The 26,269-nt window shown below is 34.6% G+C and overlaps 1 protein-coding gene across 2 annotated transcripts in view; it reads left to right on the top strand.

The window, feature by feature from the left end:
* Positions 1 to 26,269, top strand: part of LRPPRC (leucine rich pentatricopeptide repeat containing) — a 93,759-nt gene that overhangs the window by 52,123 nt on the left and 15,367 nt on the right. For both annotated transcript variants that reach the window (XM_010967767.3, XM_074378788.1), the window contains exons 24-30: positions 667 to 791; positions 1,268 to 1,374; positions 12,539 to 12,607; positions 13,400 to 13,490; positions 19,456 to 19,598; positions 19,734 to 19,839; positions 22,848 to 22,974. In XM_010967767.3, coding sequence (XP_010966069.3) covers positions 667 to 791; positions 1,268 to 1,374; positions 12,539 to 12,607; positions 13,400 to 13,490; positions 19,456 to 19,598; positions 19,734 to 19,839; positions 22,848 to 22,974 — 768 coding nt within the window. The remainder of the gene's footprint in view (positions 1 to 666; positions 792 to 1,267; positions 1,375 to 12,538; positions 12,608 to 13,399; positions 13,491 to 19,455; positions 19,599 to 19,733; positions 19,840 to 22,847; positions 22,975 to 26,269) is intronic.

Genomic DNA, 26,269 nt, shown 5'->3' with positions numbered 1-26,269 from the left:
TTTTATTTTAATGAACCGCATAAGAGAAACTTTGACTTTATAATTGGAAATTTTTAAAAGCTTACCCTCTAATGAAAAACTTTAAGAGTTCTCTAAGAATTCACCGAATGTAAGAATATCTTAGTTTAGCTATAGTAAGTTTCTGTGTATGTGAATCCTGAAGTTATTTCCTCCTTATCTGGAGAAGCAGCACTATGGAAATATGATGAGGAAGGTGAAAAGCTTGAAAATTCTGTAATGGCTATTGATGGGCATTTAATAAAGTTTCCCAAATCTGGAATTATTGAGAACCATAAACACATAGAAGTGGTTGGAAAAAATATTTGACAGTAATCCTTGTTTTTAGAAATAATGCATTCTTATAGCAACTTATGTGTCATCTCAGAGAATGCCTTCACTTTTTGAACTTTTTAAAAAGTGCCATTTAGCAAGTAAAATAATAAAAGATGAAGCAGGGAAAACAGAGAACCACTAATGATGTCTGAACTCTGAGCATTGATTTTTATATAAGATTGTTCCACCCCCCCATCCCCCACCCCCCACATTTTGGCTTTGTGATTTTCTACCTTAAATAAAGCTCAGCTTACATTTTGACAGGTCATTGTGTATCTCTCTAAACTAAATTACATATATTTCATTCATTGTTAATATTTTGATGTTTCTAAGAGATGACTTACCTACTGCTCTCGAAGTCACCCTTGACTGCTATGAAAAGTATAAAGTACTACCAAGGATTCATGATGTCTTATGTAAACTGATAGAGAAAGGCGAGACTGATCTAATTCAGAAAGGTGAGTCACCTTCTAATATTTTAATGTTGGTTTTCTCTTTTCCCCTTATTTAATCTTAATGCTGTGAAGAGAAAATTTAACAGGAAGGCAAGCACATCTAGAGAAACTTTGTTATATTTCTAAGTTGAAAAGAAAAATTTCCAGTAACCACTTTTTTAATACTATAAATGTCCCTGATTTTAGTAACTGTTCATTGTGAAAAGTTGCCCCTCTTATTTTTGGCTCCACTTGGTGATTTGTCTTTATGAGGATTTTTACCCTTCTCACCAGTTCTCTTTGAAGCTAGTCAGAGGTACTTAATGTCATGAGTGTATGCTGTTAGGTAAGCAGTGTGGCAGAAAATCGGTTGATAGAGCTGTAACCCTTAGGTTATTCTCAGTATTTGTTTTAAAGTTTTCTTGTGTTTATCTAGAACTCTTCTAGTGCTATTGTGTTTCTCTACATTTTTCTTCTAATAAACGTTCTTTCTTCTCTAGCAATGGACTTCGTGAGCCAAGAACAAGGTGAAATGACGATGCTCTATGATCTCTTCTTTGCCTTCCTACAAACAGGAAATTACAAGGAGGCCAAGAAGATCATTGAGGTATGGTTTTAACTACAATATTCTAATTGTGCAGCTATTTAGACTCTTAATTAGAATATATTTTTAAAATTTAACCTTTAATTACACTTGCTCTGATTCATGTTAATATAATTCAGTCCCAATAATGGGGGCCAGTGGGGGGAGATATGGCCAGCTTCTTTATTGTATGTAATTACAGTTCAGAAAAGGCCGCCTGGTTGTATATTGAATTTGTTTCTTCACTTAGTTAAATTCACTGTTATATATCAAAATGATATTTGCATATTAAATCTTGGGTTGTGGAACAATTAAATTAAACTGGCATTCCTGGGTGTAAAGTTGCTAATCCTCTTTGCCAAGGAATTCTTTGTTCTTAAAAGCAGTGGAATTTAATTTGCTGCAGACCATGCTCAGATTTATTTGTAATGCTTGTCTACAAGTTAATCAGCCAAACAAGTGCTGTCTGCAACTGTTTGGCATTTAATTTAAAATTTCTTCTTTTTTTTCACTATGGTAAGCAGCTTATGGGAAATGGTAGGTGACAAACCTGGGCTATTTAGGATTAGTATATTTTATCTAGACTTGATTGAAATTTTGCTTACTGAAATTGGTAAGTCAAAGGGCAACTATAAAGTCTGTCCAAACTGTGATTAATTTCACTATTAAACAACTCTGTGTTCACTAAAAAAAGAAATTTCACAGAAGAAGAACCCATCGCTTTAAGAAATATTACTTAATGTGATTAAAATAAATTTGTAAATATATCAGTAATCACATTTCTCCCAGATATACTTTGCTGTTACTCCGTATCTTTTTCCAAAAGTGCCAGTGGTGGACAAGACACAAAGGTGGTATTTGGCCTCCTTGTTTTTGTGTTGATGACTGCTTATCATGAAATGGAAAATACAGCTACACAATTCGGAAAATTATTAGTTTCTTTGGAAGTTTTATGAAAAAGGAGGACTGTGAAATTAATTCAGAGCATTCTTCTCTTTCTGTCTTACAACTCAGTCTATCCTCCTGTCAGAGGGAAGTGGGGCATGCTGTCTGTCTTGGACAGATGCTTCTGTAACTCAAGTAGTTCATTTGTATTTTCTAGAAAATGGCATAAATTCCCTCACTGAACGTGCACAGTGTATGTGCCTGAAAATGAGTTGCTGTCTGCCTGTTGAGTCCTGCTGCTCTGTCTGCATGGTCTCAGTATTAGTAGGCACTGATCAGAGCAGAAATCAAGCTCAAGTATTCAGATGATAGTGATTAGAGGTTCTCCAATAGGAAATCATGCTCTTCTCTTTGTGTAGTAAGCAACACTTAGTAGGAAGAACCAAAGGCATAAGAGTGAGTTCTCCTTTTGTCATCGACTTGCTAGTGTGATAGTGGACAAGTTGCTAAACCTTTCTGAGCTTCCTCATGTATAAAAGGGAATGTAGTATCTGTCTTTAAGATTCAATCACGTAATGCATGTAAAGCAGCTTGCATGTTTCCTGGATTATGGTGGCAATAATATTAATTCTCTTTGCCTCTTACAGGTAGGGATTGTGTTGTCTTTTTAACCCCATGTAATTCACAATATGACACTTAGCATAAAGTACATGCTTGTCACACGAATAGGCAAGAGAAGACTGCCTTTTAATTACTTTAAGTCTCTGCCAATGTACAGCATCATTGAGTGTAATCATTTAGGAATGGCTTTAATGTCTGCTGATGACAGAATTTTTATAGTGGTTGTGTACAGAATTGCTTAAAGGTTAAAGAATAGCTTTACAGAATCCCTGCAGTACCACAGGGTTGGACAGCTAGGTGTGCAATATGTGGGAATATTCTGAAGCACGTTTTCAATTGCCTTTTTTTTATGGTTAATTGGAGTTAAATTAAACTGGGAACTTGGCTTTTTTGACTATTAAAATTCAAGACTGGGAGTTCTCTTGTGGTTTTCTAAGGATTATTGAAAATATTAAAAGTAATGAAAATTAATAAACCAAGACTATGTCAGCATGTGAAAGAATATTATAAATAGTGAGCAGCATTTTTATCATTCCCAATATGCAATTGTGTCTTATCAGTGGGTAGATTCACTAGGGTTGAATTTCCAAAGCAAAATGTACAATAAAATTTCTTTGTATTTGAAGCTCTGTGAGAGATAAGATAAACCAGTCATAAAAATGCCTCTCATTAAATGAAGAAAGAGACAAGATTCAGTGTATAGTATGACCTGTGTTATTTTTAAATGAGTTGGTGTACATGTATCATGTATTATGTATAATACATTTTAACATAGTTTTATGTTTGACTTCTGCACATAGACTATTGTAGGAGGGTAGGATTATAGCCGGTATTTTGCTTTATGCTTTTCTGTATTTTCTGAGTTTTCAATAATAAACATATATATTCTTATTCTAGATATACTCAGGAAAAGTGTTATTTTCTTCCAAAAGAAAGAGAGTGAGAGACAAAAGTGAATCAGACTGAGATCAACCCTCAAAGAGATACTGTGAAGCTCCTTGAACATGAGATTAATGTGTGAAGATAGCGTCTGTATAAGACTGAGAAGTGTTAACTGCTGTAAGAAAAGCATAAATAGTTCTGAGAGTTTAAGAGTGGAACTTATCCCAGTGGAGGAAATTAGGCAGGACTTTATGGAGAAAATGGGGTATGGGGTGTAGATTGATGGATGTAGTTGTACTCTTCACACTTGGGAGTTTGATAGGTTTGGAAAATGTATTAAAGGTATTAGAGGTAGAGCAGAGATAGGAAAGCAAAATCTAAGTAATCGTTCTTTCTCCTGCTTTATTGAGATATAATTGACTTTTAACATTGTGTAAGTGTGAGGTATACAACATGTTGATTTGATATGCTTATATGTTGCAAAATGATTACCACAGTAGCTAGTTAACACCCCCATTACCTCACGTAAGTTCCATTTCTTTTTTGTGGTGAGAACATTCAAGATCTACTCTCTTAGCAACTTGCAAATATACAATACTGTGTCAAGTATTGAATCACCATGCTATACATTAGATCCCCAGATCCTGTTCATCTTAGAGCTGGAAGTTTGTACCTTTTGACCAACATCTCCCCACTTCCCCCACCCCCAAGACCCTGGCAGCCACCATTCTATGCTGTCTTTTTAGGAGTTTGACTGTTTTAGACTTCATATATAAATGATATCATATAGTATTTCCCTTTCTCTGTCTGACTTATTTCCTTTAGCCTGATGCCCTCGTGGTCCATCCATGTTGTTGCAAATGGCAAGATTTCTTTTTCTTGTGCTTAGTAGTATTCTTCTGTGTGTGAGTGTGAGTGTGTGTGTGTGTGTGTGTGTGTGTGAGTGAGTGACCTGAAAATATTTTCTCGTATTTTGTAGGTTGCCTATAAATTTTGTTGTTTCTTTTCCTGTACAGGACCTTTTTAGTTTGTAGTCCCACTTGCTTATTTTTGCTTTTGTTGCTTGTGCCTTTGTGTCTTATCCAAAAAATTGTTGTCAAGACCAATATCGAGGAGCTTTTTCTGTTTTCTTCTAGGAGTTTTACAGTTTCAGGTTTTATGTTAAAGTCTCTAATCCATTGTGAGTTAATTTTTGTAGATAGGGGTTTGATTTCATTCTTCTGCATGTGATTATCCAATTTACCCAACAGCATTTATTAATGAGACTATCCTTTCCCTGTTGAGTAATCTTGGCTCTCTTGTCAGATATTAGTTGACCATATATATGAGAGTATATGGCCTCTTGATTCTATTCCTTTGGCCTTGGCTTCTGTTTTTATGCCAGTGCTATTATGTTTTGATGGCTGTAGCTTCGTAGCATATTTTGAGCTGAGGATGTGTGGTCCTTCCAGCTTTGTTCTTTTTCAGGGCTGCTTTGGCTATTCATGGTCTTTTGTGGTTCCATACAAATTTGAAGATTGTTTTTTCTATTTCTGTGAAAAATGCCTTTTGGAATTTTGATAGGGATTTCATTGAATCTGTGGATGGCTTTGGATAGTATGGACATTTTAACAATATTAATTCTTCCAATCCATGAACATGGGATATCTTTCCATTTATTTATGTCTTCAATTTCTTTCATTAAAGTCTTAAAGTTTTCAGTGTACAGATCTTTCACAACCTTTGTTAAATTTATTCCTAAGTATTTTATAATTTTTGGAAATCTAGTGAATTGGATTATTTTCTTTCTTTCTTTCTTTTTTTTTGAATGACTAAATATCTGTATTTAAAAATAATAAATGCACATATTAGCCTTGTACATCCTAACATTTAAATTGAAAATAAAGAAAAATTAAGCACCTTCCCCTGTTAATCTATTCAGGCTGCTAGAACAAAAATACCATAAATTGGGTGATTTAACAGCAAAAATTTATTTCTCACAGTTTTGGAAGCTAGGAAGTCCAAGATCAAGGCGCCAGCATGGTCACGTTCTGGGGAAGGCCCTCTTCCTGGTTCATAGCCAGTGACTTCCCACTGTTTCTTCACATGGCAAAGGGAATGAGGGAGCACTCTGGGGTCTCTTTTATAAGGCAGTAATCCCATTCACAAGGGATAAGCCCTTTCACAAGGGATAATGTCCCATTCCTCATGACATAAGCACATCCCAAAGGCCCCACCTCCTAATACCATCACATTGGAGGTTAGGATTTCAACATATAAATTTTTGGGAGACACACACATTCAGTCCTGAAGACCTGTGCACGCAAACATACCTATCTAATACAGCGTCATCATTACAGACTGTCTAAAGAGCTCTCTTCTGCCATGATGAGTTCCTTTCCACCCCCATTCCTGCCTCACCTCCCTTTTCCCATCATGCTGGCTCCTCTTTGGGCTGCAGGGCTGACAAGGTTTTGGATTATTATAAACCCTCGCTCACATTTACTTTCCTTATGTGCCAGATTATTTAAACTTAGGCTAAACCTCTAAGCCTGCTAACACCAAGTAAACTCCCATAAGTCACTCCAACTGTCAGATAATATTTTAGGTGAAAAAATATTCTCTATTCTTGCCTCTACTATTTTTATTCTCCTTTGGTTTACTTTTACAACCTAAATCTTTTTTTTTAATATTTTTTGGTTTACTTTTACAACCTAAATCTTTTTTTTTAATATTTTTTATTGAGTTATTGTCATTTTGCAATGTGTCAAATTCCAGTGTAGAGCACAGTTTTTCAGTTACACATGAACATACATATATTCATTGTCACATTTTTTTTCGCTGTGAGCTACTACAAGATCTTGTATATTTTCCCCTGTGCTATACAGTATAATCTTGTTTATCTATTCTGCATATGCCTGTCAATATCTACAAATTTTGAAATCCCAGTCTGTCCCTTCCCACTCCCCCCACCCCCTTGGCAACCACACGTTTGTATTCTATGTCTATGAGTCTGTTTCTGTTTTGTATTTATGGTTTTTTTTGTTGTTGTTGTTCTTTTTTTTTTTAGATTCCACACATGAGCGATCTCATATGGTATTTTTCTTTCTCTTTCTGGCTTACTTCACTTAGAATGACATTCTCCAGGAACACCCATGTTGCTGCAAATGGCGTTATGTTGTCATTTTTATGGCTGAATAGTATTCCGTTGTATAAATATACCACATCTTCTTTATCCAGTCATCTGTTGATGGACATTAGGCTGTTTCCATGTCTTGGCTATTGTAAATAGTGCTGCTCCAAACATTGGGGTGTAGCTGTCTTTTTGAAGTAGGATATATGCCCAGGAGTGGGATTCCTGGGTCCTATGGTAAGTCTACTCCTAGTCTTTTGAGGATTCTCCATACTGTTTTCCACAGTGGCTGCACCAAACTGCATTTCCACCAGCAGTGTAGGAGGGTTCCCTTTTCTCTACAGCCTCTCCAGCATTTGTCATTTGGGGACTTTTGAATGATGGCCATTCTGACTGGTGTGAGGTGATACCTCATCGTAGTTTTGGTTTGCATTTCTCTGATAATTAGTGGTATTGAGCATTTTTTCATGTGCCTATTGATCATTTGTATTTCTTCCTTGGAGAATTGCTTGTTTAGGTCTTTTGCCCATTGTTGGATTGGGTTGTTTGGTTGTTTCTTACTAAGTTGTATGAGCTGCTTATATATTCTGGAGATCAAGCCTTTGTCAGTTTCATCATTTGCAAAAATTTTCTCCTATTCCGTAGGTTGTCATTTTGTTTTACTTATGGTTTCCTTTGCTGTGCAGAAACTTGTAATTTTCATTAGGTCCCGTTTGTTTATTCTTGCTTTTATTTCTATTGCTTGGGTAGACTGTTCTAGGAGAACATTTTTGAGATGTATGTCAGATAATGTTTTGCCTATATTTTCTTCTAGGAGGTTTATTGTATCTTGTCTTATGTTTAAGTCTTTGATCCATTTTGAGTTTATTTTTGTGTATGGTATAAGGGAGTGTTCTAGCTTCATTGATTTACATGCTGCTGTCCAGTTTTCCCAACACCATTTGCTGAAGAGACTGTCTTTATTCCATTGCATATTTTTGCCTCCTTTGTCAAAGATTAGTTAACCAAAAGTTTGGGGGTTCATTTCTGGGCTCTATTCTGTTCCATTGATCTATATGTCTTTTTTGTGCCAGTATCATACTGTTTTCATTACTGTAGCTTTGTAGTATATCTGAAATCAGGGAGCCTGATTTGTCCAGGACCATTCTTCTTTCTCAAGATTTTTTTGCTATTCAAGGTCTTTTGTGTTTCCATACAGATTTTTAAATCTTCTTCCAATTCTGTGAAAAATGCCATTGGTAATTTGATGGGGATTGCATTGAATCTGCAGATTGCCGTAGGTAGTATGGCCATTTTAACAGTTGATTCTTCCCATCCAAAAATACGGTGTATCTTTCCATCTGTGTCATCTTCAGTTTCTTTCATCAGCATCTTACAGTTTTCAGAGTACAGATCTTTTGCCTCTTTAGGTAGGTTTATTCCTAGGGATTTTATTCTTTTTGACGTGATGGTAAATAGGATTGTTTCCTTAATTTCTTTTTCTATATTTTGTTGTTAGTGTATAGAAATGCAACTGATTTCTGTATATTAATTTTGTATTCTGCAACTTTACCTAATTCATTGATGAGCTCTAGTAGTTTTCTGGTAGCCTCTTTAGGATTTTCCTGTGAATGGTATCATGTCACCTGCAAACAGTGACAGTTTTACTTCTTCTTTTCCAGTTTGGATTCCTTTTATTTCTTCTCTGATTGCTGTGGCTAGGACTTCCAAAACTATGTTCATACAGCTTATTTAATACTTTCTTAACCCTACATTACTGTCTCTACATTTCCCTACATGTCAGTAAGAACTCTTCTAAGCATTTTTAATGGTCACATTATTCCATTGTGTAAGTGAACTAAAGTTTATTTGCCCATTCCTCCTTTGACAAAAATTGTCACTATTATAAGTAATTGTCATAATTCATATCTTTAGCTACTGGCATATTTGATTTTCAGATTGTTTACTTAGGATTATTTCTCAGAAGTGGGTCAAATGTTATTCCAATTTTTAAGGGCTCTGATACATAAAGATAGAAATTTTGTTGTGTGTTTAAAGACGATACCTCTTTTATGGTTCTTTGTAGTACAGATATGGCCTGAAACCCAAGCCTCCCGAGTTCTAGTCCTTATACTTCTTTTGCTCAAAATTATGATAAAATAGGGTGGTATTTCTTTGTTTAAAAAGAAAGGAAGGAAGAAAAAAACTTCATTCTTTCAGTCAAATATCTTTTAAGGTACTTCAGTCACCTCCCAGGAAGGAAGTGTTGCAGCTTATTTAAATAAATTAACACTGTTTGGATAATTCGTTTTGTATTTTAACATTGGACATTAAGTCCAAGGAGAGGTGATACATACAAGTATGAAAAATAATGAAATGAAATGTTAAATAACCATATGAAGGGTTTCTATAAAATATATTATTTAATTTTATTCTCGACCCTTTGAGCAGTTCAGTAATCACTTACTGAGTGCCTGCCATGTGCCAGGCACTGCTGAGTTCTCAGGATACAAACCCAAAGGCGAATTAGAGTCTGCTTTAAAATTATTTAGCGTTTCTTTTTCTAACTTCTTCTGTTGAGGTTCAAACCTAGATTTCAAGCTAAATGGTATAACCGATATTGGTAACATCTTTATATTTTCTCAAATGATTTTCATGTACTTCCTCATGTGAGCCTCTCACAGAAACCCTGAGAGGTAACAAAACTCCAGTTCAGGGTGTGAGTGTGGAGCTTATTGGTTAGTAGTGGTCATGGAATTTGAAATCTTTTCTGTTGGTTCCCCTACACCATTCCCACCTCCATGATCTCTCTTTTTTTCAAAGTGAAATAAGGTATAGCATTTCATCAATTTAAGGTGTTGGAAGTGTTGGTTTAATACATTTATATATTGCAGTATGACCTCCATGATCCCTTAACCTCAGTATCTGGACCACCAAAACAACTTACCCTTTCTCCGAAATTCCTCTTCCCTGACTTTCCCCTCTCTTCTTGACTACCACTATTCTTCCATCACACTTCAGCCAGAGTAAATTTGCTGTCTTCTGAGGGGGCAAGACCCTTCTCTTTATTTATGACGTGGCCTGTAAGACTGGGTTTGGATTACAGTGATCTCCCAACCTTTGTTATTCTTCCCTTTGTTCTTTACTAGATCAAATTCAGGATTTTATCCTAACTTGCCTCCCTTAATAAGCCAGGGTGGATCTTATATGTACAGAAGGGATTTTAGAGCTAATTTTTTCCCCCTTACCTCCCAGATTTCAAGAGATGTCAATTCTCACGCCAATTCATACCCCCTCTCCCATGAATGAGTTTACTTAGTATCTTCTTGTAGCACCTAGTTAAGTGGTTCATACTTCATTTATGATAATTAGGCTTTTAGTTTGACTTGTTCAGCCATATTTTCCTCCATACAAGATATGGTCCTTAAGTCTATCTCTGCAGATTTTAGGGAAGAGGACAATACTGGAAGGTTTTATAATTCAGGACACCCCTTTTCTTCCCTTGCTATTTAGCCACGGGATGATAGTTGGTTTCTTTGCGGTTTTGTTTGTCCTGTCCTCATGCACTTGACTTTCCTCCTCCTACTCCAACTGGAGGACATGAAGCCAGAGTAGTTGTTTCTTTGTTTTCCATTTTCCGTTTCTGGCAGTAATGGCAAGAAATTGCTATTTTGAAGTTAAAGTAATTTTCCTTGAGATAAAGTTTGAAGTAGAAGACTCTTCATTTCTTTTCACTTTAAAGGTAGTATTTACTTGATATATATTTACTGGTATACATAGAAGCCTATTATAATAACAGCAACTTTACATCAGAGAAATAATAAAATTTAATAAAAGTAATTTTTTGAATTGGAACTACACAAAGTGTTTTGAAGCACAGTAACACTTATAGAATCAATCATGCCTTTTTAAAAAAAATTATTACAATTACTTTATCCTCACTGTCTACTGAGTAGGTTATATGTAGCAAAAACAGGAAAAATTAGAGGTGAGTTCATTGTTTTAATTAAGCATTAACTGGTTTTGGATAAGTTACATTCAACACCCCAGTTAGGATTCTGTTCTTCTCTATGGTTTTATTACATTTTTTATTTTTGCTTTCAACTTGCAGTGTTTAAAATTTAATAAGATGTTCAGAGATAAGCCAGAAATGTAGAATGTTACAGAAGCCTAGGAGATTTAGTTAATCTGACCTAGATGTTCTTTTGATGATTGAGATTTATTTGTGAAAACAATTCTCAATTTCAAAATGAAACATAGGAATATCAGCCATATAAGCCAGTGACAGGCAGATTATCAGCCACAAAAAGGAAGAGTTTGCCATAAAAGTTGTGCTATTTAGATCATTGGCATTTAGATCAGCAATAATATGAAAGTTATAAGTGAATGTAGTCCTTGCATTTTGCTATGTTTTAAAGAGGATTATCTAGTATTTTTTCAAGGGCTTTTTGTATGCATTTGATGTTGGATTCATTTTCAGTGTAATGCGTGTGAAACAAGCAGGTAGTATGAGAAACTCCTGGAGTAGAAATTGGGTGAAAATGTAAATATTAATGATATTTGAGAATGTATGTCAATGATTTATTCAGCATTTGTTCCTTGTATCCCAAAACATGGGTACTTGCACAGTTAGAATGAGAACACTTATACAACTTTTTCTGTACCATTTTTTTTTCTGTCACTCTAGCTCTGAGATATTGGTTCCTGCATCAGATTTTAATTTAACATTGTACAGTATTAGTTTTAAGAAATAAAAAATAATGAGATCTTAGAAATGAGAGATCAGATCTGGTATAGTCCACAAAGCTGAGTGGAGAAAGCAGTAAAGGTAGATCCTCTGGACTGAAGCAGCCAGAGTAATGAGTGTCATTTTCTTACAGTGCTGTGACTGAAATGTAGTATTTAATAGTGAAGCGCTCTTACAGGTGATGAAACCACTATAGGTAGTGCCACAGATCCTAGGAATTATGTGTAAAACGGTTTGTCTTTTATCCTAGTAGTCAAAATTGTAAAACCATTGCTTTGAAGCCAGAGTTAGTGACTAAACCTTAGTAATTCCTAATTGAGGATATAACATACATCTCAATTACTGAAATAAACCAGGACTATGAACTAACTTTAAGTACTTGGCTTTTTTTTTTTTTTTTTTTTTTATTACTTAGCTCTCTTAACATTTAGATACTAGGCAAGCATGTGGTATCAGAATACTTTTATCACTAAATTTTACAAAGTGTGTTTCTTTAAAAATAAAAGCCATTGGTTTATCACTGTGACAATTGTTAATAAGCCTATGTAACAGATTAATTATTTTTCTTCTTGAATGTGTCGGGATTTCTAAAATATATGTGTATGTATGTGTAATTTGACATATTTTGGGATTGATTTAGTTCATCATTTCAAGCTTTGCTTTTGAATTACAGAAAGCTTAGCTATTTTAATAATTGAAAATTTATGGAATGAAAATTAACCTACAAAATAACATTTTGAAATAACATGAATCCTGTAGACACAGTTGTTAAGTGTAGGTTGTTCTAATCCTAAAGGTCTTTGATAACTGTGGGGTTAAATTATAGGTTTCTTTTGGGAAACCTATATGTTTGGGAAGGTGGCAGCAGATTCAAGAGGAGGAAAACTACTTGTCTTTGAGGGAAAGTTAACATTTGGCTAAAGCCCTTACCTTGTGTGCTATTTGATTATTTTGTTTTACAGACTCCAGGCATTAGAGCTCGATCTGCAAGACTTCAGTGGTTTTGTGACAGATGTATTGCAAGTAATCAGGTTTGTGTTTAATTTCTGGTCTCAAACACCTGAAACTGTAAGTAGAAAGCATGTCATATGAGCATTTGGGGATTTCAGGAGATGCAGCATTGGTTATCTTTGTTATATTCAAACCAAGCAGTAGCTTAATTCTGATTCCTGAGGTCCCATGAAATCTCTAAACATTTTAACATGGGCCCTGAAGATTTTAGCTTGCTTTATTCACTTGTTGGCTTGAGCAGGCTCATGCTGTTTCCTTGGCAATTTAAATCTGCTTCAGTCCTTAGTGACCAGAGGAGTCCCTTGATAGGAGCGCAGTGGAGTTTCTGCTTTATTTCTCCTCCAGCGCAGGTATTTGTTCACATCCTGCCAAGAAAAAGCCACAGGGAAGGGGAAGTGTAATGTTTGAGTGGAGGAATATTCTTATTAACAAATAAAGATGTACTCACTGAGTCCTCCACCCTAAGTATCTTTGAATTTTCCAAAATGCCTCTTCGTGGAGGTTCCCTCAACTAGAAAGTTATTCTATATGTGTTCTTGACTCCAAAGAGTCCTTCAGCTGCTTAACTTAAAAATTTTTTTTTAATTGTGATAAAATACATAATAGATAAAATTTATCATTTTAACTGTTTTTAAGTGTATAGTTCAGTGGCATTAAGTACATTCAAAATGTACTCAGTCCTTTAACTTTGGAAGTGAAGTTAATCTGACCTTTGGATAAAGCTAATTTGAAGCATTATTCAGCTGTGATTTGTCAGCTATAAAATGTATCCTTTACACAATCTAGATCTACCTGTTAATTTTATTTTTAAGGTTGAAACTCTAGAAAAATTAGTGGAGCTGACACAGAAGCTATTTGAATGTGATAGAGACCAGCTATACTACAGTCTACTAAAACTATATAGTAAGTGATTGGACTATTCCTCATGTTTTCGTTTTGAGACATTTATTTTGTAGAAGGCAGTGGCCAGAAAGGAGTATCAGGCTTTGAGGAAGTTCCAGGAATTGTCAAATGTGGTGTCTTCAACAGAGGCTCAATAGAGGCCAGATTGAGTTTTATCACAGAATGTTATATTGTATCACTAGAAACCCTTCATAATTTCTAACATTCTTACTGCAATAATGAGGTGAGAAAAATCTTCATCAGAGCCACAGAATTTAATGGGACTTTTTCAGGCGAGACTATTCTTTTCCTTCTTTTAATTTAAATTCTTTAGTAGATTTATTTGTCACTTCTATAAATAGGTAATCATTGACTGTTCATTTGTATAGATCATTTCCTCCCCAAAAATGCATATTGATGTACAAACTTATTGCTAAACAATTACTTTTAAAAATGTGATCATATTATAATGCAGTTTTGTCTCAATTCTGTATTACAAACATTTTTCTACATTTTATCACCTGCAAATGGCTATACTGGACAGATACACTAAAATTTACTCAACCAGTCTCCTACCACTAGACATGTCAATAGATTTCAATTTTCCATATTGTAAAATAACACTGCATTAGTCATCTTTGTACCTTAATCTTTGTTCACGCCCTTAATTGTTTCCTTAGGCTGAATTTGTATTTGTATTAAAAGTGAATCCTTCCTCCCTCCCTTTCTTCCTTCTTTCCTGATCTAGATTATTCTCTTTTTCTCATGGAAAATTTTCCTTCACTAAACATAGACAGCAGTGAATAAGTTGATTCATTTGTCTTTTTGGAACTTGTATTTATTCTCATTGGAAGCTTTATCTTACATCTTGACGGTGTATGTAAAATAAGATTTGCTGTAAAATTTACATTTCACTTGGTGATTGCATTGACACACACTTCACGATGTAATTCTGTAAACTCGCTTGAATGATGATCACATCCTGGCAACAATAATGAGGTTGTTATTGAATGTTATAGAATTTTTAAACTTAGGTTTTAGGCATTTAGTCCTTAATTAGTTGATTATAACCATTGTTGGAGTGCTAATTCTCCCTCTTTCTTACTTTTGAAGAACTGTTTCATGCTTGAATTCTAATTTTATTCAAACTAAAAAAGAAAAAAACCTGAGTTTATGTATCTAAATGAGTTTCAGCATTTAAAGTCATCCCCAGGGAAGACTATATAAACTTTGATTCAGAAATACTGGTGAAGCCCTTATTACGCCAGCCATTGGGCGGGCGGTGGGCACTGCAGACAGGAAGAGAGTGCGCTGCAGGAAGAGTTCAGAGCCGTAAGCGAGGCGGCAGTGCGGGGTGAGACAGGAACTGGAGGGGGGCTACCGCGGAACTGGGCTACCGCGGTCCTCCGGTCCTCCGGGGAGGAATGAGATGCAGGCAGCCCTACAGACCGCCTTTTCCTCTGCAGGGGACCTTTCGCTTTTGCTTTTTTTTTTTTAAAGAAAAAAAGAAAAACCAGCTTTCCTTTCAGGTTAAGCAGGAACTCTTAAAGATAAACTCTGAGGTTTCTTACCCTTTCCTTTACTCCCCTCCGCCTGTTCTGATGGACACCTCCGTCCAGTTTCTTGCCCGGTGTTTGAACCAGTAGTCTGAGGAGCTGTCATCCCCTCAGCCTCGGAGCCTCGGAGGCTGAGGTAGCATGAGGGTGGCCTCCTGTGGGTCTGGAAGCCAGAGGAATCATTATAGGGAAGTATACTTTTTTTGCCCAATTTGTTTACTTCCCACCTTCTGTAGTGCTATAAATCAGTAATATCCCTTTCTGAAGACGTAAGCTGTCCCCCACTGTGGCCGCCTCTGCCCATTTTGCCCTCTGACTTAAAACTACTACTTGTGTATGAAATAATTTATAAAGACTGTAGACTCAATCTGTTTGAAAAGGAACATATGGTATGGAGTGATACATGAAACGTGGCCCTATAACACTTGAAAAATCCATATTTTGGATTGTGGCTTTCTGAGAAGACCTTTTTTTGACCTACTGGAATTTTTCATGAGCTCATTCTTTTTCATGATGTAATTTTAGCCCTTAAAAGGGGTTCATTTAGTTATTTAGGGGTTTGTTGAAGAGCAGTTTTGCTTTGTTCATTTTAAAACAGTACCTCTCACAAATGCAGATACGCATTTAATTTTTCTGTGAATTACAACATCCTACAGAAACATGCCCAAAGATACGTTGCTTGATGGTTTCTGACAGCCAGCATCCATGTAACTATAATCTATCTAGATTAAGGAATAGAAAATATAACTCTTCATACCTTTAAATAATAGCTGTATTAAGCTTGCTCTCATTTTCTACTTATTCTATATAATTTGATGTTCATAGGTGATCTGTAACAAGAATCTACCATAATTCAAACTTGAGTTCTATGCTTTCTAATGCATTTTTACCTTTCATTGTGGTAGTCTTTTAAATTAGCTCCTGAGACCTACAACAGACATTACATGAGTGAAACAACTCCCTCACCTTCATAAAGAATATACTGTTATTTCTAAATGACAATATTTTCACTTACCACTTTCTTATATTCGAAACATTTCACTTTCTGTACATATACAAAGTAAAGATAGTTTATTCTTTGTCTATATAAAGTATTCTATCCAAAAAGAAAGCTTCCTTACATTCATAATTTTGCAATAAAATTTTTTTTGAATCTATCTGTAAAACCCCAACGTTTAAAACCTGAGCATTTATCCTCAGAAGTTGCTTATTTGCTGTTTTCTTCAGGTACTTAGAGCCATTGACATTTCTTTTCATGCCATGTGGTCTTTCCCCCTCTAGTATTGCACAAATAAAACATGAATATATTCTAAATCACTGAAGCTTCAAGCAGTACACTAGTGTACAGAGAAAAATGTGGAAACGTCATTGTGTTCACCTCACAGTCTTTTCAGTTGGCCATCCTTCCCATTCACTCTCTACGTTTGTATCCATTTTTTTTTTACATATGCACCTGTTATTTTGATTGTTTTATGCTCTACGTGTTTCATACTCTATGTTCTGTGTTTTTTTTAATTAATAGGAAATAAATTCACAGCAAAAGATATGATTGCTTTTTCTCCCTTTAACTACCAGTTTTAAGTGCAGGTATCCTTAGAACCTCCTACGTTTATCTTTTTTTTTTTTTTTTTTTTTGAGTCATGAGTTCATGAATTTTTTGTATATTTGTGTTTCAGTTTGTTGCAGTCGTTTTTCTTTTTGGTGCTCAAACTTCCCATCTTTGGCCGCTGGGAACCCCTTTACATCGGCTTCTGTGTCATTTGACACACCCCGTTAGTCTTTGATAGGTCCTTGTTTTCAGGGAAAACAGGGCCATCCAGGCTTATGTGGCATAATTCCTGTCCCAAACCTAGAGCCTTATTTTAGAGGGGAGTGATATTTACAGACCATGATCAGGTGACTGACACATGGGGAATTTGGAAACTTCCCCAGCCTATCAGTAATATGTAAAAACTCAACAGCTTTATAATTAAAATCCTGAAATCTAGAAATCTTCATCTCTTGGTTTAATACCATAGAAGCTGCATGTGAAGTACCAGTTGTTGTTACACACTGATCAGATGGCCAAAAATGTAGCCCGCAACTGTGTTCTTGTAAAATTCACTAATAGTGTCAGAAACTGCTGGTTTTGTAGCTTAAGAGTTCTCAGAGATCATTTAGCAGCCAGTGCTCTTGTTCTTTGAAGAGAGAGCTGGGAGTTCCTGGAAAGTGATGGAATTATTAAGGCAACGTCCATTCCCTGGTCACAGCCTGGGTTTGTGGCTGTTTCATTCTTCAGATAACAAGTATGATTGTTGTTGTCTTGGTTGAAGGAATTTTAAGCCCCAGAGGCATATTATGAAAGAAAGGCATGGCCTTTCTGTATCTTTGTGAGATTTTTTTACACACAGCTGTAGATTTTGGCACTGACTAGTTTGATTGCCCTAGATTTTGGGTATATATTCTGTGATTCAGGGACATTTCCAAGAAATTTTTTCTCAAAAAAAAAAAGTGTGTGTATGTGTGTGTGTGTATGTATATATATATGTATATCTCAGTCATTTCATGCTATGTACACTGTCCAGTTCTCTCACCTGTATTTTGAAATATTTTCTTGTTATAAGCTTCTAGTTCACTTGAATAGGTGCATCTGTGTAATACCCTCCCAGATTAGAAGCTTTTCATATAGTTTGTGCTTTTTTAAAAAGAATTATCTTCCCAGAGTTCTTTCAGTCTGAAGGCAGAATTGTACCTCATCCACATCTTCGCTGTTCAAAATAGTTATGCTAGCTTAAAAGTTAATCTCTTTAAAAAGTACCTTAGCAGTGCTATTCCCGGCTCTTGGCAGCCCTCCCTGTGTCTTCCACAGTCCATAGTACCCTTTTGTAGGGAACAGAAGTGGTCCGCCTTTCCCTTCTATGGAATTAAAGATTCTGGTGCTTGGATTTTTGTTTTTAATTTATTTAATTAAATAAATTAAAGTTTATTTGATAAACTTTATGTATAGTCTTAATCATTACCATGCTTGAAAAATTACTCTTGAATTTTACATTACATGAGAACATTTTGATGAGGGAAAAGCATAATTAGCTTATGAGAGTCTTGTTTTGAAAATGGATTGTAAATTTAATAAGGGTTTTATGTTAGGCTGATTTTATTATCAAAGTATGTATAAAATCACTTTGAAGTTCAGGTTAATTTCTGCTGTTTGGGCCACCTTTTACTATTTTCTGTGTGGAAGTCTGGGCTGCAATCTTTGTATGACCCCTGGGAAATTTTCTATTTCCTACATTTTTGTTTATTGCCGATTTCTGATGGAATGTAAATGTGTTTTGTTTTTGTTCTTTGAGTTTTTTTATCTCCAGGGGTCATTAGTTATCAAAGAGCTTGTTAATAAGCTCTTCAATTTTAGAGTGGGAAGGAACTCTAGGAAAATCCCATTCATTTTAGCATTTTGGCATTTTTAAGAAATAAATTAACTCATGGTTTCTGGACCATTTGTGCCTTGAGCAAGCCCCCTTCCCAGAGCTGACCATACACCACTGAGATAGTCCTTATTCATATTTGCAATTTTTTTTAAAGGCCACATTTAAAACAGTATTTCTTTGTGTGTGATAGGTGTATTGAACTTAATGTCTTAAGATATTTTTCATGTTTTGCTCTATTTTTCACAAGCAGAAACTTGCTAAATTAAATGACTTGACCTTTTCTTTTTCAAAACCCATCAGAATGTTTAAAAATAAAGTATTGATTCTTACCTTTTTGCTATTTGTGCAGACTCAGTTACCACGTAGAAGGAACTAGATAATTCAATATGAAGGAATCCGTTTGTTTCCAATAAACGTCCTTGTCCCCCTGTAATACTTACTTAGTCTGATGGCATTATCTATTGAGATAGGAAATCTATCACACACTGTCAGAAATTCTTCAAGTCAACAGAAGAACAGAATTCTCCCTACCTAATTAAGTGAAAAAGGTTTGTTGATCTGTCACTTTTGACAAAAATCGTACATCTGCACGCTTCCAATCATTTTAGACCCTCGGCTGTGTACCTAACTGTACATATGTATCCCATCATTTTTCCAAAGTCTAATAGGCATAGTTGAGTTGTTAGCTGTTTCTGATTTTGATGTCAGCAGTGAGCAATTTCTCAGTTACTTTAAAAAGACAAACTTTTTATCAACATGATTTTGAAAGTTTTTAATAAATAAAGTAGGGTGGGTTTTTTCCGTGCTGTTTTTTAATAGGTAAGGCATCTCTGTGGTTTAAAATTCAAAAGATACAAAAAAGTATACAGGAAGAAGTCTTCTCATCTTTGATCCACAATCACTCTGTTCCTTTCCATGGAGACAATATTTGTAATGCTTCCTTCAGCATCAAATTTTTAAAAGTTCTAAATATGCTCATGAATTCTATTTAGTACATTCATTAATTTCTGCTTATTTTTACAGAAGCAAATGGTGACTGGCAAAGAGCTGATGCTGTCTGGAATAAAATGCAAGAAGAAAATATTATTCCTCGTGGGAAGACACTAAGATTATTAGCAGAAATCCTTAGAAACAATAATCAAGAAGTTCCATTTGATGTGCCTGAGGTAATTTGTTTTTAACTGTAAGCATAACAGATTTTGTTGCCAGTATAACTTTAGGTTACAGATTAGTCCAGCTTTACACTGAAAAGTTCACTGTATTTACCGGTTTTTCTTTAATTGAATGATTCTGTTTTTAAGTTGTGGTATGAGGATGAAAACCTTTCTGTGACTTCATCGCCCACACCTGTAGACGATAGTCTCCAGAAAGATCTGCTGATTGCCTGCCAAAGGAAGAGAAACAAAGGTAAACGTGTACATTGGGGTCTTCTTTCTAATAGCAACATGGGGTCTAAGCCCAATAAATTAGACGTGATCTAGGATAGAGATGGAACTTAAATTATATATGTTCATTATTTTCTGTCATTCTTTAAATTAACAAAGACATTTTGGGGCAATTAGGAAGATTGAAATATTGACTGAGTAGTAGGTAATTAAGGAGTTGCTCTCGTTTTGTTAGATATGGTAATGGTATTATGATTTATAGAAAAATGTCCTTAAGTTCTGGTATCTATAATGAAATATTGAGAAATGAAAAAAAAATCAAGATTTCTGTAATTTATTTTAAAATACTTAAGCTATAAAGAACAAATTCTAGCAAAATGTTAATTATCAGACGTAGGTGATGGGTATATGGAGGGGTTCATTATACTATTTATTTTTCTTACATTTGAAATTTTTCATACTAAAGGCTAAAGTAGATCTATGCATTGTATCAAAATTATACTTTGAAAATAGCATGATCATGAATGGTTTTTGGCAAATACATTTGTTGCATATTTCGATTTCATTTGAAAGAAGAAAATGATTAGGGCATTAACCATCGTACTAGTGTGTGTTAAAGTGGTCAAGCAGTATTTCAGGGTTGAAGACAGGACATGAGCCCTGTGTCTTGCTCTTGTTCTCTTTCTCTAGTGGTAAACCTTCCTGAAGGCTTGCCTACCTCTGTTATGACTACTTTAAAATTCCTGTGACCATCTTGAACCCTCTGGTACAAGCTTGTCTATTATATTCTGGATATTTTCATTTAGGCTTTGTTGTACTCTCCCAAAATTATGTATTATTTTTGTTTCTTTTTCTGTTTTTAATGTTTATGTTGTATGTTTATGTATTTTATATTTCCTTTCTAATATTTTTCCATAGGATGCAACTGTTTAATTTTTCCAGTTTTTGTGTGGCTTTTCAAATATGCTTTATAATAATTTAACCATAATGCAGCAGCTTTTTTTTTTTTCATTTTTGTATTGCCGGTTTTCAGCTCTTTTCAGTTGAAAGCCATCAATTTGGAGATTTATAGACTCTCTTGACTTCTTGCCTTAATTAGAAATTTTGTGACACTGACAAAGTATCTGAAGTAAGAATTAAGCTTTCCGCTTTCTCAATTCTGCAGAGTAACTTTGTTTTTGAGTCATTTTCCTTTGCTTCAAGTTCAGTCTATACATCCTTGACTCTTTCACCATGTATCTGTTAAACCTACATATAAATTTAATTGTTATCAATACTGTTTAAATATTCTAATGGAATTTTGCTTTGACTGAAATGAATATAAGGTATAGCTCCTGTTTTAAGATTCTAAAATGCTTTATATTACCTTTTTAAACTGTTTCTTTTTAAGTTTAAGTAAAAACATTTAACCAGTTAACTAAATATAATGCAATGTGTATTATAAATGCAAAGAAAGATATACCCCTATTCTAATTTTAATATACAATTTACATTTACCTAGTTGGTTTCATTCTGTTAATTCTTCAAAGGTTTTAGTTACTTTTGTGTATATCTCAGGGTTTGAATGTGTGGCAAAATATGAATACTTTGAAAATTGAATGTTTGCATTAACACTATTGAATTTCTGATAGTTCAGTATATTAAAGGGATATTGTGCCTTTCACAACAGAAACTTGTGACGAATGAGTTTGGTGCATTACAACAATAGCCTTTTTAAAAAATTAATGGAAAATAATAAACACAGCCATAACAATTTCATGCACAGACTACAATTTTAGAAGAAAAAAAAAAACTAGTTAAGATTTTCTGGATTATTTTGCTGATCTTAAATTTTCAAATTGTACCTTGTATATTTTCATTCATCAAGCTAGTGAACTATATATATACTTGTTGAGGTGTAGCCAATAATTGCAATACATCTTAACCTCTAAGCTCCCTTAAAAGGAAAATACTTGTATTATATACTAAAGAAGAGATTCTACCTGTTCTTAGTTAAGATGCAAATCATACCTTTTTTCTCACTTGAAAGGATGTTTTTGATATTGTCGCTTCAGTTTAATTGAAGAGCTAATTCAAACACCCCTAACTTATAAACACAAGCATAATGTCTGCTTGTTCAGAAACCTCTAAAATAGCTCAGACTGTTCTTCTGAGCATTAACGTCATGCTCATTCCTAGTTGTGTGTATCCATAAAGGGTCTTACGTGATAGTTCAGTTATGCCCTGTCTTTATTGTGATTTGTTTATATACACCAGAGTGTGGATTGTAGTTTCAGTTGGATGTTTATAGCCAGGCAATTTTATTTCAGAAAAGTAAGTGACTGAAAAGTGTAGTTACTTCTCTTTTGGTAACATCTTTTCATTCACTGACAGTTATTGTGAACAAGTGAAATAAAACTGTTAATCAGTCAAACAAATGTTGCTTAGTTTACTTGTTAGATATCTGTATATTTGAAAATTGTATGTTTTTGTATAAGTCCTGTCGTAGCCAAATAATTTGATCTCCTAATTTTAGAATTATAGGCTATATTCACTTTAATGCTATTGTGTTGAAATGTTAACCATAGTAACCACCCACTTATAGATTAAAGATTGCTTTAAAATGAATCTTTTGCTCCCCTCAATCTAAATTATACCCCTGGTTTATTTGGACTTTAACACACATTTTGCAATTTATTTTGAAACTGGGTTCATCTTTTGACAAATTCAGAAGAGCTGTTTTTCGGTTTTTTTGGCATGAAAATAGAGAGCTAGTATGAAAAATAATTTTAAAAGGAAGCCCTTTCAGGTACCATCCATTTGGATTAAGTATTAGTTTCCAAAACTGTCACTTCTTTTTTTAAAGATTGGAAGAGTGATAAAACATCTGCTTGCTTGGTCATTGTATGTCTGTAGAGTGGTACAGTGAGTGAGTAGAAAAAGAAAGGGAAATATGTGGGTTTAGGGCTTTGTTTTAGAGCTCCCCCTCCCCCTCCTTTTTGCCATTTCAGAATAATGTCATCTCATTTGTTGTTGTTTTTTCCTTCATAGATGCATTTAATATTTTCTTGAAAGCAGAGAAGCAAAATATTGTGTTTAACAATGAAACTTATAACAATCTTATAAACTTACTATTGATGAAGGATAATCCTGCACAAGCGTTACAAGTGAAAGATTTGTAAGTATTAATCCATTCATTAAACCTCTCACTTTAAAAACTATCAGCTGTCATTAGGATTTTTCTAATGATGTATTGTAGTAGCAGTTGCTTAATAATTAGCTTTAACTACCCACAAAAAATGTACATGAAATGGTTTTCTAATTCTATGGGGGTTTGTAACCTATATAAAATATAACCTTTACTGTCCCTGCACAGTACAGTATATTTTAGTTACCTTAGATAACCTTACAACTTATGTATGCTATTCATATACAGTAATTTTTTTTTAAATCATATTCCGGTTCTTATTCATCAGCTAGATGTGTGTACCTTTTATGGTGGAAACAGCCTAATACATGAAGACACCATGGACTTTGAACTTAGGCTAGGGTTTGAATCTTACTTGAAAGCTGTTGGGAAATTCCCTCCTGTCTCTGAGCTGCGTCTTCTGTATGATGAGTAGATGATAAATGATCTTACGTTAATGATTTCGACTGGGTATTGAAGGAGATAAAGTGAAGTAGAAAAATATGTGCTGCTCAACACATTTTAAATACCTTTTCTCTTTCCACTTGTTTTGTAATCTGTTTAGGGTGGTGGTAGTGGTTTTGTCTCTCTGGCTGGTTCCCTAGAGTAAAAAAACTTTGTTAATCAGAGCAAGAATATTGTTTTCTGTGGAGGCGCGGGGTATAGCTTAAGTGTTACAGCGTTTGCTTGGCACGCACAAGGTCCTGGGTTCAATCCCCAGTACCTCCTTTAAAAATAAAACTAAATAAATAAACCTAATACCTCCCCCTTCAAAAATAAATAAAAGGATGCTTCCTTATTTAAACAAAAAAAGAAGAAGAAGAAAGATAAAGTTTTCTTCCCTGGTGTTGTGTCAGTTAACTGACTGTTGTCTTAGCAACCCAAGGAGTTACCTTCAAAAGTTAAGTAATTAATCAGAAGGGGCCTGCAAAGGAGTAGATCAAGGTCACCTGAACGTAGACCTGTCCTATTGATGAGTCATTAGCTTTATTTTCAAGGGCAAAGGTCAGCCTTTTCCTAGTATATTGTAAGTTTTGAAATCATCTCTCTGGCTAATTTTTGGCCTTAAATTTTTTAAGTCATAGCACTTTTGGAATATTAGAATCTTGAAAAGAAAATGAATGTTTGCCGTTCTTGGAATTTGCTGGAAAACCTAGTGTTAAAGTTAATTCATCTTAGGGCCGTATTTACTGATTGTTTCAGTACATTTTCAAAAATATGTTATATATAACTATACTCGTCTGTGGAAATATATATACACACGTACAATGTACACACACATACATATACACCATATATATCTGTGCTCTTGAATCGTCGTTTATATGTCTGGTTAGAAGACAGTCACACTGAGACTTTTAAGTTCAAGTTTTTAACATTCCGTGTCTCATTTGTGTGTTTACTCAGTTGCTAATTAAATTATCTATAAAATACTCAGTACATCCTCAGTTAGTGACCTGGAAAAGTTGACATTGAACAGTGTCCTGTCATCTGTAACCTTTGAAGTCATCTAAGAGGTGCAGTTTTTTCCCTAAAGTAACTTCTCTCAGAAAATTATTATATTAACTCCTTACCCCAACACCATCTCCATAACAATCAAAGGTGTTTTGAAGCAACAGTGATTTGGGAGGAAGGAGAGTCAGAAAAAAGAGTAACTATGTTATTGGAGGAATGTCACATAACTTCTCTGGATTCACATCCTGGTTCATTGCCTGCATCAGACTAGATCATCTTCCATTCCAGCTCTGTATCAATGATAAGAGTGAAGAAGAATTGTTGCCCTTTTTTTGGTAGGCTTCTTTATTGTAATATGGTGTGACCAAATGAGCACTGTAGCAAGTGGCAGTACTCCCAGTGTTATCTGGCACTGTCACTCAGTCTATAAATAGCAGTCTGTTACACCTTCCTACACGATGCCACTTGTCTAGTCTGAAGAGCAGTAGTTTTCCCTAGGATCTAATGCGATCTTTGTTTTTGCTGTAGCTTTGCTATCTCTATTTTGTTGCAGATTCACTTGACTACTAATGAGATTTCTTAAGTCTTATTAAGGTCTTTAAGTTTCCCGACAAGTAATGGAACTTCAGAAGTAACAGTAATAGATGGCTTTTAAAATTTTTTAAAGAAAGTTAATTTCTTTCATTTTTAATTAGAATTACATTTCCTCGTGTTTCAGGATAAAACTTTATGGATAGTGAATTCTTCCAAGGGAGGGGAACTGTTTATTCAAAGAGCAGCAAGGAATACAAACTGTTATTTCAAATCTCTTATAACGCTAAACTGTATTCTTAGGAAATTTGAGAATTGTGTGGCAATAACTCTGCTTTTATCTTTTGCAAATAGCACTTCATTTTCTCTTGTTCCTGCTAGCTTCTTACTTCATTCGATCTAAAAATAATGCTAAATCAATCACTGATGGTTTTTACTGGATTGGCCAGCTTTTATTATCCAAAGTAAGATAAATTGTAATCACTGACTAATGTCCTATGTGCACGTTACGTAAGTACAATCCATAGACCAGGCATTGCTCTGAAATCTCTAGTATGAAACTTTCCCTATAATACTGTCTTCTTTGGTTAAGACAGTAATTTTTGCAGTTGATTGTGAATTAAAAGATTAATACCTCTCTGTCTCTCTCTGTAATTTTTTCCCTTTGTTTTGGCAGTTCTAAAAATGAAAAGAAAATGTCTAGAATTCTGTATTGTCCAGTCCCATAGCCACGAGCCATAAGTGCCTTCTTAAATTATTAAAATTAAATATAATTAAAGTTTCCATTCCTCCATCACAGTAACCAGATAGCCACATGTGGCTAGTGGCTACCCTGTTGGACAACATGGATAAAGAATATTCCTGTCATCATAGGAAGTTTGATTTGACATCTTTGTAGTAGTTCTTTTCCCCTGGTTGTTTTTTTTTTTTTCTTCCTGGAAGCTCATAATTATGATTCAGAATTAAACTTACTGTATGAATGAGTCCAGTGCAGAGATCAGCAGTACCCTTTGTAGTTCTTCTCCCTTTGCCAGTTTGGAATATATTTGGGTTGTGATTAGTCCCTTTTTACATGTATAAAACATATATATGTTCAGTATAAAATAGAGCTGAGGAGAACTTTTTTTGCTTCCTATTTAACTTCACTTTCAAATTTGTACTGCTCAATAGGCACCTTCTTGAGATAAGAAGAGATTATTGAAAAAGAATATTCTGTGTTTTGAGGTTTTCAAGAGACTTGACATCAAGTGTGATGTCAGTTAGAGAAGTTTTGTCACCTCAGTGGTTTAAGTCAGTTTTA

The sequence above is a fragment of the Camelus bactrianus genome, chromosome 15, assembly GCF_048773025.1.
Source record: "Camelus bactrianus isolate YW-2024 breed Bactrian camel chromosome 15, ASM4877302v1, whole genome shotgun sequence".
In the NCBI taxonomy this organism is placed as follows: domain Eukaryota; kingdom Metazoa; phylum Chordata; class Mammalia; order Artiodactyla; family Camelidae; genus Camelus; species Camelus bactrianus.
This window is presented reverse-complemented; position numbering and strand designations above follow the sequence as displayed.